This window comes from Odontomachus brunneus, unplaced genomic scaffold (genome assembly GCF_010583005.1).
Source record: "Odontomachus brunneus isolate Ranch 3 - 2012 unplaced genomic scaffold, Obru_v1 Obru_scaffold_021, whole genome shotgun sequence".
Taxonomy (NCBI): domain Eukaryota; kingdom Metazoa; phylum Arthropoda; class Insecta; order Hymenoptera; family Formicidae; genus Odontomachus; species Odontomachus brunneus.
In genome coordinates, this window is record NW_022639471.1 from 1,644,045 (window position 1) to 1,660,055 (window position 16,011).

Here is a 16,011-nt window from a genome sequence, read left to right on the forward strand (position 1 = left end):
TATATATATATATATATATATATATATATATATATATATATATATATATATATATCTCTCTCTCTCTCTCTCTCTCGCAACCGAAAAATCGGTCCACGGAGGACACTGGGTGAGTAGAGCAAATATTAATAACGCGACATGCACTTTTTAAAATTGACCTTTCGAGTTGGATCGTTGTTCCCTTGAGCATTTGGAACGAATTCGCTTCTGATACATCGAAGTGGGCCGACAGCGCGTACATTCTCTGTGACGTAGCTGATGGCGTTTGCACTTTCCCGCCCACGCTCGTAAGCTAGTAGTGACGTAAGTATACATCGAGACTCGCCTACGCTTCTACTCGTACTGGCTATCCGGGGACACTTTCGTCTTGGTGGGATTTTTTTTCTTTTTGTGGACGTTTCCACGGACTTACGCGACCATTCCGGAGTCGGATCCTGCCCGTCGCCGCGAAAATTTATTTGGTCGTCGTGTTTTTCCGCACGATGTCAAAGTTCAGCGATAAGATCGCACAAAAATTCGAGAGCGATTCGGAAAAAGTAATTCGACGCTCTCCACCTCAGCTGGATCTCCTGCGGAGAGTTTACGAAGACTGAGAGAATTACAGCTGTCTTACGCCGAAACCGAGTGAATTCGACGAGGAATTCGCGTCTCGTGACGCGCGTATCTTTCTTTTCCAAGGGAGGTTCTCGCTTTTAAGCCCTTGGCGGTCTGGAATAATATTGGATACTCCACTCCACCATAAATCTTGCCTGGATTTGGGATTCCGCCGGTCGCGCTACTCGGATCCCACGACTGGTGTTATCAAGGAGACGAGGTAACGAACTCGTTAAATCGAATTAACGTCGAACCCTGCGTGCCGTAAATCACTGCAAATTAATACAACGGCACCTGCCGGTGACGTATTAATGAAGTAGCACAATATGCCTCCGTCTTAGATTTTAATTCCGGAAGCAGTGACACGTCGTCAAAATTCTCTCGATGCAAGTCAGCTGTTTTTCAACACTATAGACTTGTAGAATAGATCGTACTCTTGCTAGATAATTGGATAAGGATTGTCCTTTCTTACTAATGACTTCGTTTCTCCTACAGCAATGCGCAGTCTATTTTACATGTCTATGTTTTCACAGCATTGATATTTTATTGATTTTTTAGGTACAACGCACTCGAGCAACTTACGAGGAGAGAGATAATCCGATTTCACGAATAATCCTTCTTCACAATTGGTTTCTGTATAAAAATACGCACAGACTGGTCTGCTAAATCAGAATCAATTCGTTGTGCGCGATATTTTCAAATACGTGGAAAGTATGTCGGCACTATCGTTCTATGCATAATAAATTTTTATCCCGTTCCGCCGCTATATCTGTATAACACGTAAATTTTTTCGAGACGTCACGTGCAGCGACGAGCATCGGGAAGAATTCGCATGCATCTGCTTGAGAGAGAATATCGGTGCGCGAGTCGACAAAAGGAGCAATTTTCCGGAGCGATGGCGTGGAAAATAGATGCAACGTCGTCGCGGTAACATTGCCGACTGTCCACGGCGACTTTCATTGCTTCTTTTCCCGCTCATTCCTGCCTGAACCGCTGTTCGCGGCTCGTAATGTTCGCAGCTTCGCGTTCGCGAAATGTCACCGTCGACAAAAAATACCGTTTCTTTTTTCTCCTTTTTTGCCTTTCCGAAAAGTCGCCAGGGTCGGGAGTCGTTTAAGCGCGCATTCCGCGAGAACGAATGGACAGAGCGGCGAAATGTCCCGGGAGGGACGGGGAAATTTGATTTCTCGGATTCTTGGAGAAAAACGAGCGGCGTTTCTTCCAGTCTGGCCAGAATCGTCTGTTATCACTAGTTGCGCGCAAGAGCCAGCGACTATCACATTGTCGACGTGCAAATACGAAGGTAAGAGAGAGAAAAGGAAAAACATTTATTTTAGTTCTAGAATATACACTTTCTACAAACTTTACGTATAAAGTTACATAAAGCATATGATTAATATGGCAGAGTTACAAAAAATATAAAAAATATAAAATATTAAAATATAAAAATATAAAAATATAAAAATATTAAAAATATAAAATATTAATATGTAAAAATATAAAAAATATAAAAACACTAAAATTAAAAATATAAAATATTTAATAATATTTGGTACAATATTTGGTATAATATTTATGATTATTTTACATATTTAAATTGCATGCATTATTCCATGCATTTTGAGGAAATTAATTTTGTGTGAAAGGATTTATTTGAATTTATTCATTAATAGATTGAAATATTTACTTTTTTCTAATTATATATATATATTTTTTTTTCTATATATATATATATATATATATATATATATATATATATATATATATATATATAGCGTATATATACAGAGAAAGAAAAAGAATATCCGTCTAACCAGAGATTTTCAATGCTTTTAACCTTCTCGAGAAATTGCACTAACCACTTTTAACGCGCTCGAGAGATAATTTCTTTGACAGTATCGAATCTGCGCGCTATAAAACGCTTCCTGATACAAAACGGCGCAGCAGCCCGCCTTTTGCAACGACGAGGCGAATAGCCAACTCTTCTCTAGCGCTCTGCTTTTGCCAGAGTTCTCGCCGGCGTAAACTAATAAAATTTACACCAAAGTAAAATCTACATAAAATTCACGCCGACGTGAAATCCGAGTGTAGATCCCTCGAAATGGAGCGCGCAGACTGAGCTCTTTAGTGTTTTTGATACCGGAGTCATTCTCGTCACTCTCGCTCGCAACAAAATGACGAAAACACCGTCGCGTCGCGCGACCCTATCTCTTCTTTAATTCCGTGTTACGTAAAATTATTGTGGTTTGTCGCGATTCGAGCCGTTAAAATTCACAGCATAGTTGCGTCAAACTAAACAAAATGCGAGCTAAAAGTTTCTTCGTAACGTTTCCAACATCTTTCTCTGTGAAATAAAATTAAAATCTTTAAAAGTCTGTGGGATAATATTCTTCGTTATTATTGGAGTGCAATCGTTTCTTCTTTGTATTTCATCGTGCATATGATCGATTGCAAATCGATATAATAAATCTATAATAAATAATATAATTATATATACTGCGCAATTCTTGTCGATAATGTCTTCTTGTCGAAATTTTGACTATATGATATATCATAGATTCCAACTTCATTGTGTCCAAGCTGTTTTGCAACTAAAAGGCCTATTAGTAGTCGTTATTTGAATTATATAATATATATAGCATTATATATTTGCGATCGCAATTCAGCTGAGAAACTCACATTTAACGTTTGCACTAATAATCGTTACTTAAAACTTGTCCCATGTGAGATAATTGGATTTTTATTCAGAATCAGATCCAAGTTCTTCAGTTGAATTATGATAAGTGTGACATTTATATCAGTAGTAGCGCGATTTAACTGAAAAAAAACTCTCATCTAACTCTAAATTTAAATATGAGTATTTCACGTGAGGCGAATTTTAAATAATGACTATTAATATTTAAGCCAAAATCTGGGTATCTTACCTGAGACAAATTTCACAAATAACGACTTTTATAATACATATTTAAGTCATGTCAGCAGAGACTACATGTCAGCAAAGACTTTCAATTCTGGCAACTTGAAGCGTTAAAACTTCATTCAGTAAAATGTATGTAAATCGATTTAGAATCGACTGTGCATCAGTACCGGCTAATAAAATTCCTAGCTGCGTGACAAGTATGCAAGATTTCTTTAACTTGCGATTATTGAATTTTATACAGCGTCTTCTAAGGATTTTAATATTTCAGTAGCTTTCTCTCTCTCTCTCTCTCTCTCTCTCTCTCTCTCTCTTTCTGTCTTATACACACACACACACACACATATCCCGATCCGTCTTCATAGCTTACGTCTAAGGTCCCACCTCATCGCTCGCGGAAGTAGGTGAGCGTATTCGATGAGCGAGGGAGTTACTCGACGAGTGAGTTACCGGAGTTACCGGCAAATAGATCGTTGATGCGGACGGTCGAGGGGTCGGAGGGGGAAGGGCAGGAGAAAGAGAGCGGAAGAGAGATGGAGAGAACGTTGTCGAAATCGAAAATTCCAAACATCACGACGACCCTGTATGCTTTTAACGGTCCCATAGCGCCAACCCCCGTCATTTATCAACGTCCGGACCTTCCGTCGTTTGAAGGCGGCGCACGTCGATCGGCGCGTCTTCGCGCGCCGATAGCGGGGTTGTTTCGCTCCACAGCGCGACCGCCGTGTTGCTCTCGACGTAAACTAATAAAATGTGTCGATAACAGGGAGGAAGTCCCGGCGACACCGAGTCGCTCCGCCAGCCCGGGTGACCGATCGTAAGCTCGTGAAGCTGTCTTTTACGATTCGCGGTTTACGTATGCGAAAAAACGAGTGTGTCCCCTTCTCTCTCAGAGGAGAGGGAGAAACAGAGGAGAGAGAGAGAGACCCTTCGCGGGACTCTCTACAGTCGTGATAACACGATATTTGCGACGTAGCATTGGCTTTCTTTTTTATAATGTTACGAGGTGAGGAAAACGTGAAGTGAACGAGCCATATACGCGACGCTTTATGTAATTTGGTAAATAATAAAACGGAACGCGCATAAAAAATGTACATATAAAAATCTTAAGAAACAACTTTTTCGAACGGCTTGTGCGACCTTCGACGAATTTCAAACGCGAAACGTGACGATCTCCGTGATGTATAACAATAATAATACTTTTTTGGACGCCAATTACAAATCAGAAGATATTGCTAGAAATACAAAATAAACGTTATATTTAAACAGACAAGGATATAATGACAATACTTTATAACTGATATTAATGCCACTCCTTGATGAATATATAAAACAACATAATTACTGACTGAAATATTATTGACTGAATAGAGTCAAATGTTACTGAATATTCATCACTGAAATGTCGACACAGCGAAGCGTAAGACATTATAGGAAGAAGCAGAACGAAGTATGCACGACCCGGGAAATCGTAAACATCATCGCGATCTTTCCTTAAACTTTCCTTAAACTTTCCCCCTGGGACTTCGTTAACACGCAGAAATATTTGCTCGAAGTATCCTTGAAGATCTTTGGAGTGTCGTGAACGATCTTTGATTAACGTGTAGGAACTTCCGCGGGACTTGGGTATCCTGTGTTTTTACGAGATACAGGAATAAAATTTGCGTTTTACGAGAACTTGGTTAACCGTCGATTATTCATGTATGATAATTATACGTTGGCGACGTAAAACAAATTGAATTCGATACGTCTTCTTTAAAGGAAACCTTCGCGAGACGAGAGAGTGAGTGAGCAAAAGGAAGAGACAGAGAGAGAGAGAGAGAGAGAAAGGAAGCTTATACGAAATATTGGGTGTCTTCTTTTACATGAATTCAAGTAGAAAAATTTCCAGGAAAAATTGGTCACTATCGAGAAACCGGCCAGTTTTTACTAGCTAGGATTTATTAGATAGTAACGACTACTCAGAAACTGGGCAGAAAAATACCGGTCAATATTTTTCATTACTGGCCAGAAACTGACTGAGGCAAGAAAAAAGGATAATTAAAAGTAAAGCTACAATAATTTCAATAATCAAATAAATCGAATAAATTTGCACGTGAAAAAACTTTGCCTTCTGTATACGAGTTTTATGTTATGTTTATATTGAACAGCAAAATATAATATTTTACAATGTAGAATTGAACGATAAAAAAACTTTAATTTTATACAACAAAAAAGGTGTGATTAGAAACTGGCCAGAAACTAACTAGCTTTACTGTTCAATTACTGGCAAAGCAACCGTCGCCTCAACTGACCATGAACTAACCAGCAACCGAAATTCCTGAAAATTATCTATTACTGAAAAAGGTCGCTCTTTTTACTTGTTTGCGAATGTTCTATTTCCCCTTTCGCCTTCTCTGTCGAGCTTCTTTCCGATCTCGTTTTACCTCATTCCATCTCTTCCCGTCTCTGACTCAAAGGAACGACGACTGTTTCGTACACGCCCGATGCTCAGTGTCCAAATCCATTCGGAAAGCTGCGAGCGAAGCGACCGCGTTGCACAATTGTATTAAGGAACTTTCCCGTCCGATGACTGAATCGACGATAAATTGACCGCGCAAGATTAGACAAGCTGCGTCCCGTCGGGCCGTCGCAATGTGTTTTGTAATTTATGAAATTGTTAATTTTCTTCGCGTCAGCTTGAAGCACGAGACTGCCACGAAAGCAGGCGATAATTTATAATAAATCTCGCGAGAATGCGCGCTCGCGTGAGATCGAGCCACGATCTCCGGATGACGAGAAATTATCCCAGAAGAAATTCAACCAGTTTCTAGTCAGCAACTAGCTGAAAATTATTCTTTTAATAATAACTTATTGTCTAATAAATCCTAGCTAGTAAAAATTAACCAGTTTCTGCCTAGTGGCCAGTTTTTCCTGGAAATTTTTATACTTGGGGTATTTATACGCGCAAATTATCGGTTCCTCAATTAAACACGTACTCGCAAGTTACAAGATTCAGCGTGAATATGTTTCCAGTACCGCGTATAGAAATCTTTTCACAGAATGGCGATGTTACAATTGAATCGAGTGAATTTTTTTTATCAGAATCCGTCTGTTCAATGATTATATCTCTGTGGGTGCAGTCGCGCGATCACGCTTTGCCATTGAATTTGCGGCGCTCGCATGACAAAAGATGGCTTCTTTGGAACACCGAATTTAAAAGAAGCTGTAATCAGTGACGGACACAATTCTCATGCAAACGCAACTGCGCGCATCCTTGGCCGCCGGCGCCGCTCTCAGTCGCACTGCCGCCCTACGGAAAGTAGTTTAAAGCGGATGTAGCCCAACGTGAGAAAAACGGGAACTTATCGGAAATCGGTAGACGGCACGTGCGATCGGATGTAAAATTTACGACGAGTGACAGACGAAAGTGTTCACCGACAATTGAATGTATTAATTGCCGAATTAATAGCGAAACTATCTTTCCGCGATTTTTGGAGACATGCGGTAAAAGAAAATTTTGTTTCACCAATTGTGGAGGATATGAAACTGCACAAGTTGTTACATCCAACATTTATTTCACCGTGAAATCAAACGAGATTTATTACGATCAGTGTGTTATACCTATGCAAACAATATTCAGCTAATGCAATTTCAACAAATACATATTTGATTGGTCTAATATTACAAGGATCATCGATGCAAAACTGACCTTTCACATGTGTTGATTCGATGGAATATGCGTTCAAAATTTATGGCACGAAATTCAGAGCGATTTTACGATTCTCTCCTCTCTCTCTTTCTCTCTCCTTCTGGCTTTTATCTCCAGGGCACTTTCACTCCGGAAACTGCAGCAATAGCACTAGGTATGTGGTCAGCAAAGCGGCGATCTGAAAGTAGTTTTGATCCGCGTAAAACTGGTAGAAAATACTCAAGAGTAAAGGACAAAAGCGTGTAGCGGATCGTCACAAAATCATATCATGTATTACACAATGTGATGTTATTAAAATGCATGATATAAGATACACGGATAATAATGGATTAATTTTTATTATTCTCGCACGTGTATCGACCTTGTGTAAACTAATAAATAACCTTATAATGTTATCATAACACATCAAATAATATCATATCCTATATTATACCTCTCTCTCATATTTTATCATGTCATGTCATGTTATATATCATATTATATAATATCATGTTATTAGGTTGATGCGAAAGGTTTGTCGTATTTGTCAAATAAAATAGAAAACGGAATTATCTAATTTCGAAGGATTCATAATTTTTATGTGGAGAAAGAAAGTTTGATTGGTAATGTGAAATATTGGTAACAAACGAACCAAGGCATTTTGATTGAAGAAAACGGAATTTCTGGTTCTTAGAACTAAATTTGTATCGTAAGAACCAAAAATTCCATGTCCTTTTACCAAAACGCATTGATGTGTTTATTAAAGTTTTCTTCTTCGTCTGCGAATTAAATGAACAACGATTCGGTACTTTTTTTTAGATATTTGATGAGGACTTCTATCTTCTTCTAAATACCCAATCTTAGACAAGAATTTAATAGAAAACTGACAAATCTTTTGCACCACAACCTAATATTTCATATCACATCTCGTTATCTATAAAAATAAAATTTAATCTTTTCACTGAAAAAATCGAGCTTGCAAAATAAATAAATGAAAAATGGTTTTGAAATTCGCGAAAAGCCTCTGTGAATCGACAACTACACACTAACAAATTAAAAAATGTATTGATACCAATTTCACTCCTGTTGAAGCTAATGGTTACCACTAAACCTTTGACAAGAATTTAACAGAAGACTGACAAATCTTTTGCACCACAACCTAATATCTCATATCACATCTCGTCATCTATACACGTGGCGAATTGTTAACTTTAGTTCGCTACCGGCGACTCAACGAAATACATACGGAGACTTCGTAAATGTACTTGGTAACCAAGTGCGGGAAAGCGTTAATCTAACGACAATACTCGACCGGACGAGCGAAGTTGGAGTATAGGAATTATCCTGGAAATCTTGAGAGAGTCTCGAGTATCGTCCTCTTCTCCGAGTGCTCGCCGACTGCGCAACTACGCGACGAGTCGTAAAGTTCCGCAAGAGTACTAATTCCAAGCGGCGGCTATCGCGCATTGATCCGGCTATACGCGCAAGAAGTTTCGTCCAGTTTCGCCCGCAAGCTGGAGATCGAATGGGTCGCCGTGTCGTTTTCACGATTTACGGGCGCGTTTAAGCCGGCATTTACGCGGCGTCACAGAATTCACCTGGAGATATCGGACCGCGGCCAATTAACCTTTGTCACGTCGGAAACCGACCGGTGTCAGTTTGAGAAACGGCCGAGTTTAATAGCGGTCTTCTTAGCGCCGCGCGTGCTGTCCGCCGACGCAAATCGATCGCGATTATTTCGCCAGGATCAGCCTCGTTTCACGATTAGACGAATAATTAATAATATCGCGATTCACGAAGATCCTTTGTGACTCCACTTACACGGATCGCACTTGGGAATACTTTATTTTTCAGGAACTTTCGAGATTGTGATAAATATATAGAGGATATTTAAGGGGTCACAGGATTTTGACGGGAGTAAAAAATTCGGTAAAATTCAGGGAGTTGTACGAAATTAATTGAAGTTGTAAATCAATAGGAATATATGAATCTTTTGTTACGTATGTCTATTGAATACATTTAACAATGTTTTAGTAACGAAAAATAGATTTTTTGGAAAATATAAATATCATCGTGTTCGTTTCAGTTCTATTCCGCAAAAGAATCATGTTTTAATAATAACCATTAGCTTCAACAGGAGTGACATGAAATTGATATCAACACATTTTTTAATTTATTAGTGTTGTAGTTGTTGATTCACAGAGACTTTTCGCGAATTTCAAAACCATTTTTCATTTATTTATTTTGCAAGCCTGATTTTTTCAGTGAGAAGATTAAATTTTATTTTTTATAACTCCCACATTTTGTGAAATATTTTTTTTTCAAAATCCGCACCGTGAGAGAACCGATAACTCTATAACCCTAATAAATAAAAAAATGTATTAATATCGATTTCACTCCTGTTATAAAGGTAGTTACCACTGAAGTATAATTCTTTTGTAGAATAAAATTGATTGTCACAGTGATGTTAATATTTATCATAACTTTTTTATAATTTTGTATACCAAGATACTGTTAAATGTACTTAATAGCATACATAACAAAAAACTCATATTAATTATTACTATTAATTTACCACTTTTTATAACCCCCCAAATTTTGCCTAATTTTTATTCCTGTCAGGGTTTTGTGACCTTAATGAGGCTTGTTACCTCGTCAAGCGGCGCTTTTGACCCTTACAACACGCGTTTCTCACTCCGATTATGACGACTGATCCATCGACGCGTCGGAGAAGCAGGACTACCCGTTCCTCTTTAAGTCGTCGTCGTCGTCGTCGTGATAACATCGCGGTGAGTAACGTGTTTAATTTTCCACGAGAAACAATCTAGATAATTCAGCGAATCTGCAATTTTGACGCGACGGATTTTATCTATTTATATCTCGACGGCAATAACGCGCGAGTCTCAACTGCGCGCGTGATGTTCTCGACGTTATAAAGTATCCTTATCTCTCGACACGTACGCGCGTAACTTTGTGTACCTGATGCGAATTAGAATCTGAACGGCAAGCCGTAGTCTCAGTTAATGCATGCCAATTATCGCGCGCGATTTAGTCACACACACATACATTAATATAAAGAGATCGTATAATTAACTAGTCATATAAGAATGAAGATAAAAGAACTAAGATAAAAGATAAAAGATGGCGTCAATTGAAGGATCTGTTCCTTTTTTAACTAAACTAGTGCTGCACTGAAACTTTGTTTCTTTTTCCTTCAACGCTACGTTACACACTCGTTTCACTCCAGCAACAAAAAGTTTATCTTAGTTCAATTAAAAAAAACAGACCTAAAGTTCGGCGTCTTTCACGTCGTCTTCGTTACTTACCGATCGTAACAACGGCAAGTTCACGTGGAAGCATCCGGCCGCGGAGAACTTGAGCTTTCGATTTAGATATTGCAGAGTCGAGTCGAAGCACTCCTGAATTCGAGAGAAAGTTTCTATGTTGATTGTAGTTGTGTCAAAACAGTTGCTTACATATGTCGAAAGAATAATCAAAAAGAGACACCGAATTACATGTACGTAGTGATTGGGAAAATTTTGTATTGAAATGGAAGGAGCTTTATATTTATATAAAAATCGGAAGTTTCATTTAAGAGAATGTCACATGCGCAAGTAATCTGACATGATATCTGCCGAAAGAAACACGCCAAAAATAATTAGGTTCTCATTCACTCACTTCGTTTCTCCTCATCAATCTTACTCGCCACTCGATAAGGATCGAACCCATATTATTGGCCTGGAAAACATAAGAATAACACATTTATTTTTACAGACACATGTAAAGAAAAGGAAGCTATATAAATTATGTTGATTTATACGTATCTACCATAATCTTGTACATACAATAATACTTACAGTACTGTCAGAAAGTTTTTGGGTGCCGAAATACTGAAACGTGTCAATGGATGATATGCCGAATGTACTCTGCTTACTTCGGAAAAGTAGCAAAATGTATATGCAAACTGTACATGCAAAATATATATGCAAATGTACATTTTTTCGTGTCTCAAAAAATAGAACAGTTTTTTTGCAATATCGAGTTTTTTTTATCACCCAGATAGCCAAATCTGCTCGAGCAAATTTTGCTCGACACTTGACTACAAATTTTGTTGCCAAAATGTCATCAAATTGGACACAATATCTGCAAATCAAAGGTTGTTGGCAAATTGGCGCCAAATACTGAGCAAGGTTTGTGCGGCGCAGTTTGACGTCAAATTGATGCCAAATACCGAACAAAGCTTGGTGAAATCTAACGCAAAATTGATGCCAAATACCGACCAAGGTTTGTGCGGCGCAGTTTGGCGCCAAACTTTACTCGGTATTTGGCGACAATTTGGCGTCAGATTTTGTCACCAAGCTTTGCTAACAAAATCCAAGCATATTGCGGACGCAGATGGCATCGGATTTGCCGTCAAGTTTTGGCCATATTTGGTGTCAATTTGGCGACAATTTGGTACCAAATTGTTTGCTGGGCATATTCTAAAACTTTCGGACAGCTCTATGCAAGTGAAAATCAATTTTCGCGCACTGCTCACAGACTTTCGTCGTGATATGTCGTGATTATGTGTTGTTATCTTAACATCTTTTATCACAAAGAAACGATACTAGTCGAGACGAAGGAGAGTGACTTCGCGTCATCACTTTGCATCGGACGGATCGTCTCACCTGAGAAGAGGCGAAGTCACAGACGATGTGGAGTAACAGAAGCTGGATGAAGAACGCCAACAGCCAAGTACATATGCAGCGGGTCAGTGGCCATATCGCCATCTCCCATATGGTCACACGTATCCAGTTAATGATGAAATATACGTTAGTGACGATGTGCAAGCCGAGATTGCCGAGCCAGAATAGCAGTGACCAAGAGTACAGGGACTCCAAATCCTCCGCAGTAAGCATCAAATCATTGTGCAGACTTTGGATCGTCTTACGTGCATATAAGAATTCAGTGTGTAGTTAAGTAAAATAAATAAAATTTTCAGGTAAAAGTTAAGGAATATTTTTGAGTGTAAGGAATTTTGTGTGATTTATTTCGAGAGAATCTTAATTTAGTCTGATAATATTACGCATTGTTATATTATTTAATTTTTAAAAGAACTTTTTCTAACGAAGAAAGATCTGTGGAAGAGCTTCTAATTCATTTTTATGAGCCAATTATATTGAGTCCATTGTAAAGAAGACAAAAATACAAGAGACGTGTATTTTTTTACAAATTCTTTCTCGCACATTTAGGGTTTGTAATAATCCCTTGAAACTAATTTATGTATTTTATTATAAATGGTAATCTCTTTGAAACCTGTTTTATGAAAAAATACTTTATAGAAGTTATTTATTTGTTATACTTTGTAAGTTCATTCATTTATATAAATGTTCGTATTTTCCAATATACTTGACCTTTCATTAACATTTTTACGATCTTGAAAATTTCTGTAAAGGCGAAACTTTTACGTCAAATTCAATCAGGTAAAATAAAATTATTTTCTGGCGTCGCTTTTGAAAGAGCAAGATGTAGACACTGCGCTGTAAGTAGTAGCAGATGTGTTGCGTCAGCCCCGACCGTATCTCGCTAGACGCGAAGCATCTGTATCTACTTAGGAGCGCGAGTCCGCGTGGGTCCGCCAAGCGGGGCTGACGCAGCGCGTATGTGATTACTTACAACGCAGCTTTTACAACCCGCAACCCAAAAACAACACAACTTCAGAAAATAATATTATTATTGAATATGGTTGAATATAATTAATATGATTGAATTTATTATAAAATTTTCTTTTTAACTTTTGCCATTAATTTTGCTAAAAATTTTTATATTTGTAAAGATAATAATGAGTAAAAAAATACGTTGAAGAATATACGTGTAGAAATTCTAAAAATACAGAATGGTAAAATATATATTATAAAATATTTTCAACTGAAATATTCTCTTGCATATTTCATGATTTCAGAGATATTCATCTAAAACCAAATAAATTGGCTTTGAAAAGTTGTTCCCACCTCTAATTGTGCCAGAAAATATAAATTATACTACAGAAATTATACTACAAAAAATATACGTATCTCATTTTTCTCTCTTCTCGATGTATATGAGGTGCACCGAACATTTTGCGAGAAAGATTACTAATTTCAATAATTCCAACCTTTCTGCTGACACGCGTAGTTCTCTCTCGAGGCGACGGCGAAGGGAGATTTTTTCTCGCGATCGCGTTGAGATGATGAAACCGTTGTCCAAGAAAATATGCCATTCCCACGAACTTATAGACAGCTATCGAGGTGCCGATGTACGGCAGCATGTACCCCACATTGAAGGACCACGTTTCGCGAAAAGCGTACATCCCGAAGAAACTGAGGATAGTCCACACAGTCGCTGTCACGATAGTAAGGATCCACCCGGCAATTGCGGTTCTCATCTCCTTGCGAGGGTAGCCCAGCTGTCTGACATCCTCGTCATAATCCTGCAGGGCATTCCATATTCTTGTGAAGCTGCGCCTCGTGAAAATCGTCAGACCCAGCTCGTACATCACCACGCTGTAGTTGATGATCACCTGAACGATTGTTTCAGCGCTCGTCAATATAAAATATTTGATAACATAATTCGGAATATAAGGTCTTGTTTGTGATTTTTATGTTGCATAACACAGGAAACGTTTATTCCGTACACGTTCACCGACAACCGTCGATTCGGTCGTATGTGTCGTTGCACAGATATAATCATATTAAGAGCTGCGCAACGGCATAACGATTCGATAGTAAACGATAAGTAAACGTGTACAGAATAGTCACTCTGTAAGTTGATTTCCTAACTTTATAACGATTATGTCGCTAGCACGGTGTATCGTTGCGCAGCTTTTCTACCATGTATCTGCGCAACGATAACATAAGGATACACTGTGTTGTTAAAAGTCGCACAATCGGCCTACTGGTACATAACTCCGAACATTCTTATTGTTTTGAACATGAATATATTCTGTTGGAAACTTAAATATTCACGTTTAAGAACAAATATTCACGTTTAAATATTCACAAAACAATAAAAATGTCTAGTGTTAAGTATCGGTATTATTGATATCCAGGCGCATTGGTACTTTTATATTAATGTCTCATCTGCAAGTAGAATTCTGACTTTTTAAATATCTTTTTTCCTTTATTTCTTTTTACCAACAGAATTTAGCCGAGAATTCTGTCGAGAGAGTTTTAATTTCAGTCGGGAAAAATTGATGTCGTAATAATTTCCCGCCCCGACACTTCCACGTGGATGAATGAATAATAAATCCTCGATTTATCTACTTTTTTTTAGCTCCCCCGAAAATTTTTTCTCACTCATCACCGACCTTCGCGTCCTCCGTTCCATTAGAAACCGCGCTCTCCCGCTTGATGCTCGTAAATCTCAGGAACACCATGTACAGTATGTAGCTGTGAAGCACGGCGGCGATCGCGGAGAAGATCAGGTAGCCGTTCGACGGCACCAGCCGGTCCTGCGAGAACTCGTAGGGGGCGAAGCCGAAAATCCGCACGACGCACACCATCGGCCAGATGGACGAGTAGAGAGGTGAGTCCGGGCCGCGCAGCCTTTTCGTGCGCTTTCTCTTCGTCATCGCGAAGACGGTCTCCACGTCCACGTGGAGATGTCTTCTCTCCAGAGGACGTGCCCAAAACTCCATGCTCGGGAAGGACCAGGTCGATCAACGGATCTTCGGAGTCGCTCCGTCGGATCAGTTCATTGCGACGGCCATGAACTTCTGCTGACGTTCGATTCGCGCTAATGAGACACGCGAGGCTCACACCTGAGATCTGCGAAGATTATTATCGTGGCGGGAAACGGACAACGCGATCGTTTACCTCCGAGGAATGTCTAAAACATAAAATGAGAACGACGACGCGATCGACTACAATGCCCTTTTACGACTTCATATCGAATGACCGAGTTGTTAAAGATTCTTAACACAACGCGTCCGCGTTAAATTACAGCGCGATAAAACGTGACTCAACGCGTCGCGATTACCGAAAGATTCTTGTACAACAAGATCGCGCGCATCGATAATGCGACTGCGGAATTTTACAGATCGCGAGTGCGTCGGAACGACTGATTAAAGTTGATCAACGTCCCTCTCTCCGGTGAACGCCGCAATATGCCGTGTGCTTTCTCGCGCACGTGCCGATTCACAATTTGTCAAAGTCAATCAACATCACGTACGCGTCGCGCAAGGCTGCAATTGTACGAGCTGATCGATAATATGTCGGCCCAATCAGGTTCATCTTCAATTTCGCGAATAAATATTGAATCCACGCGAAGTAAGGACCGCCGTCCGCGTTTTCGCTCGAGTGTCCCGGAAATCGCTGAGTGCTGTTCATCGATCAATCGCGTTGTCCTGGAGGAACATGAAAGGTAGAGGAACACATACGTACACACGTACACACGAGAACGGAGAGCTACGATAAGTAAAAATGGTTAGCGGCGCGAAGATGCGCGTAACCCCGTGCGAGATGCGGGAGAGAGCGGAGAGGAGCATTACTTGGGAAAAGAAATCACAGTGATAGAAGCAGAAGCGGCGCATAGCCGAAGAGGACTGTTATTTCTTTTTAACGGATAATCCAGTACCTCGGGTGCGATAAAACGGAGCTATTTCGCACGGACTATTACATTGAAAAACCCCGAGCGCTTTTCTGCTTAGCATTCTAAGAGTCGGGCGAATTTCAGCGGTGGCCTCAGGCGATCATCCCCCGAACTATCGTAAAAGCCGAAACTTTTCCCTCGCTGACTCGATGTCGGTTTTGTACTGTCGGCAAGAACACCTTTCTCTCTCTCTCTCTCTCTCTCTCTCTCTCTCTCTCTCTCT

The 16,011-nt window shown here is 39.4% G+C and overlaps 1 protein-coding gene across 2 annotated transcripts in view; it reads right to left on the reverse strand.

Moving 5' to 3' along the window:
• Window positions 1-7,031: 7,031 nt before the first annotated feature.
• LOC116842105 (putative gustatory receptor 2a) overlaps window positions 7,032-16,011 on the reverse strand; it is a 13,541-nt gene continuing 4,561 nt past the window's right edge. For both annotated transcript variants that reach the window (XM_032810827.1, XM_032810826.1), the window contains exons 2-7: window positions 14,506-15,026; window positions 13,315-13,719; window positions 11,849-12,106; window positions 10,860-10,919; window positions 10,508-10,600; window positions 7,032-7,380 (exon numbers count right to left, since the gene is read on the reverse strand). In XM_032810827.1, the coding sequence (XP_032666718.1) occupies window positions 7,327-7,380; window positions 10,508-10,600; window positions 10,860-10,919; window positions 11,849-12,106; window positions 13,315-13,719; window positions 14,506-14,835 (1,200 nt within the window). In that variant the 5' untranslated portion in view covers window positions 14,836-15,026 and the 3' untranslated portion in view covers window positions 7,032-7,326. The remainder of the gene's footprint in view (window positions 7,381-10,507; window positions 10,601-10,859; window positions 10,920-11,848; window positions 12,107-13,314; window positions 13,720-14,505; window positions 15,027-16,011) is intronic.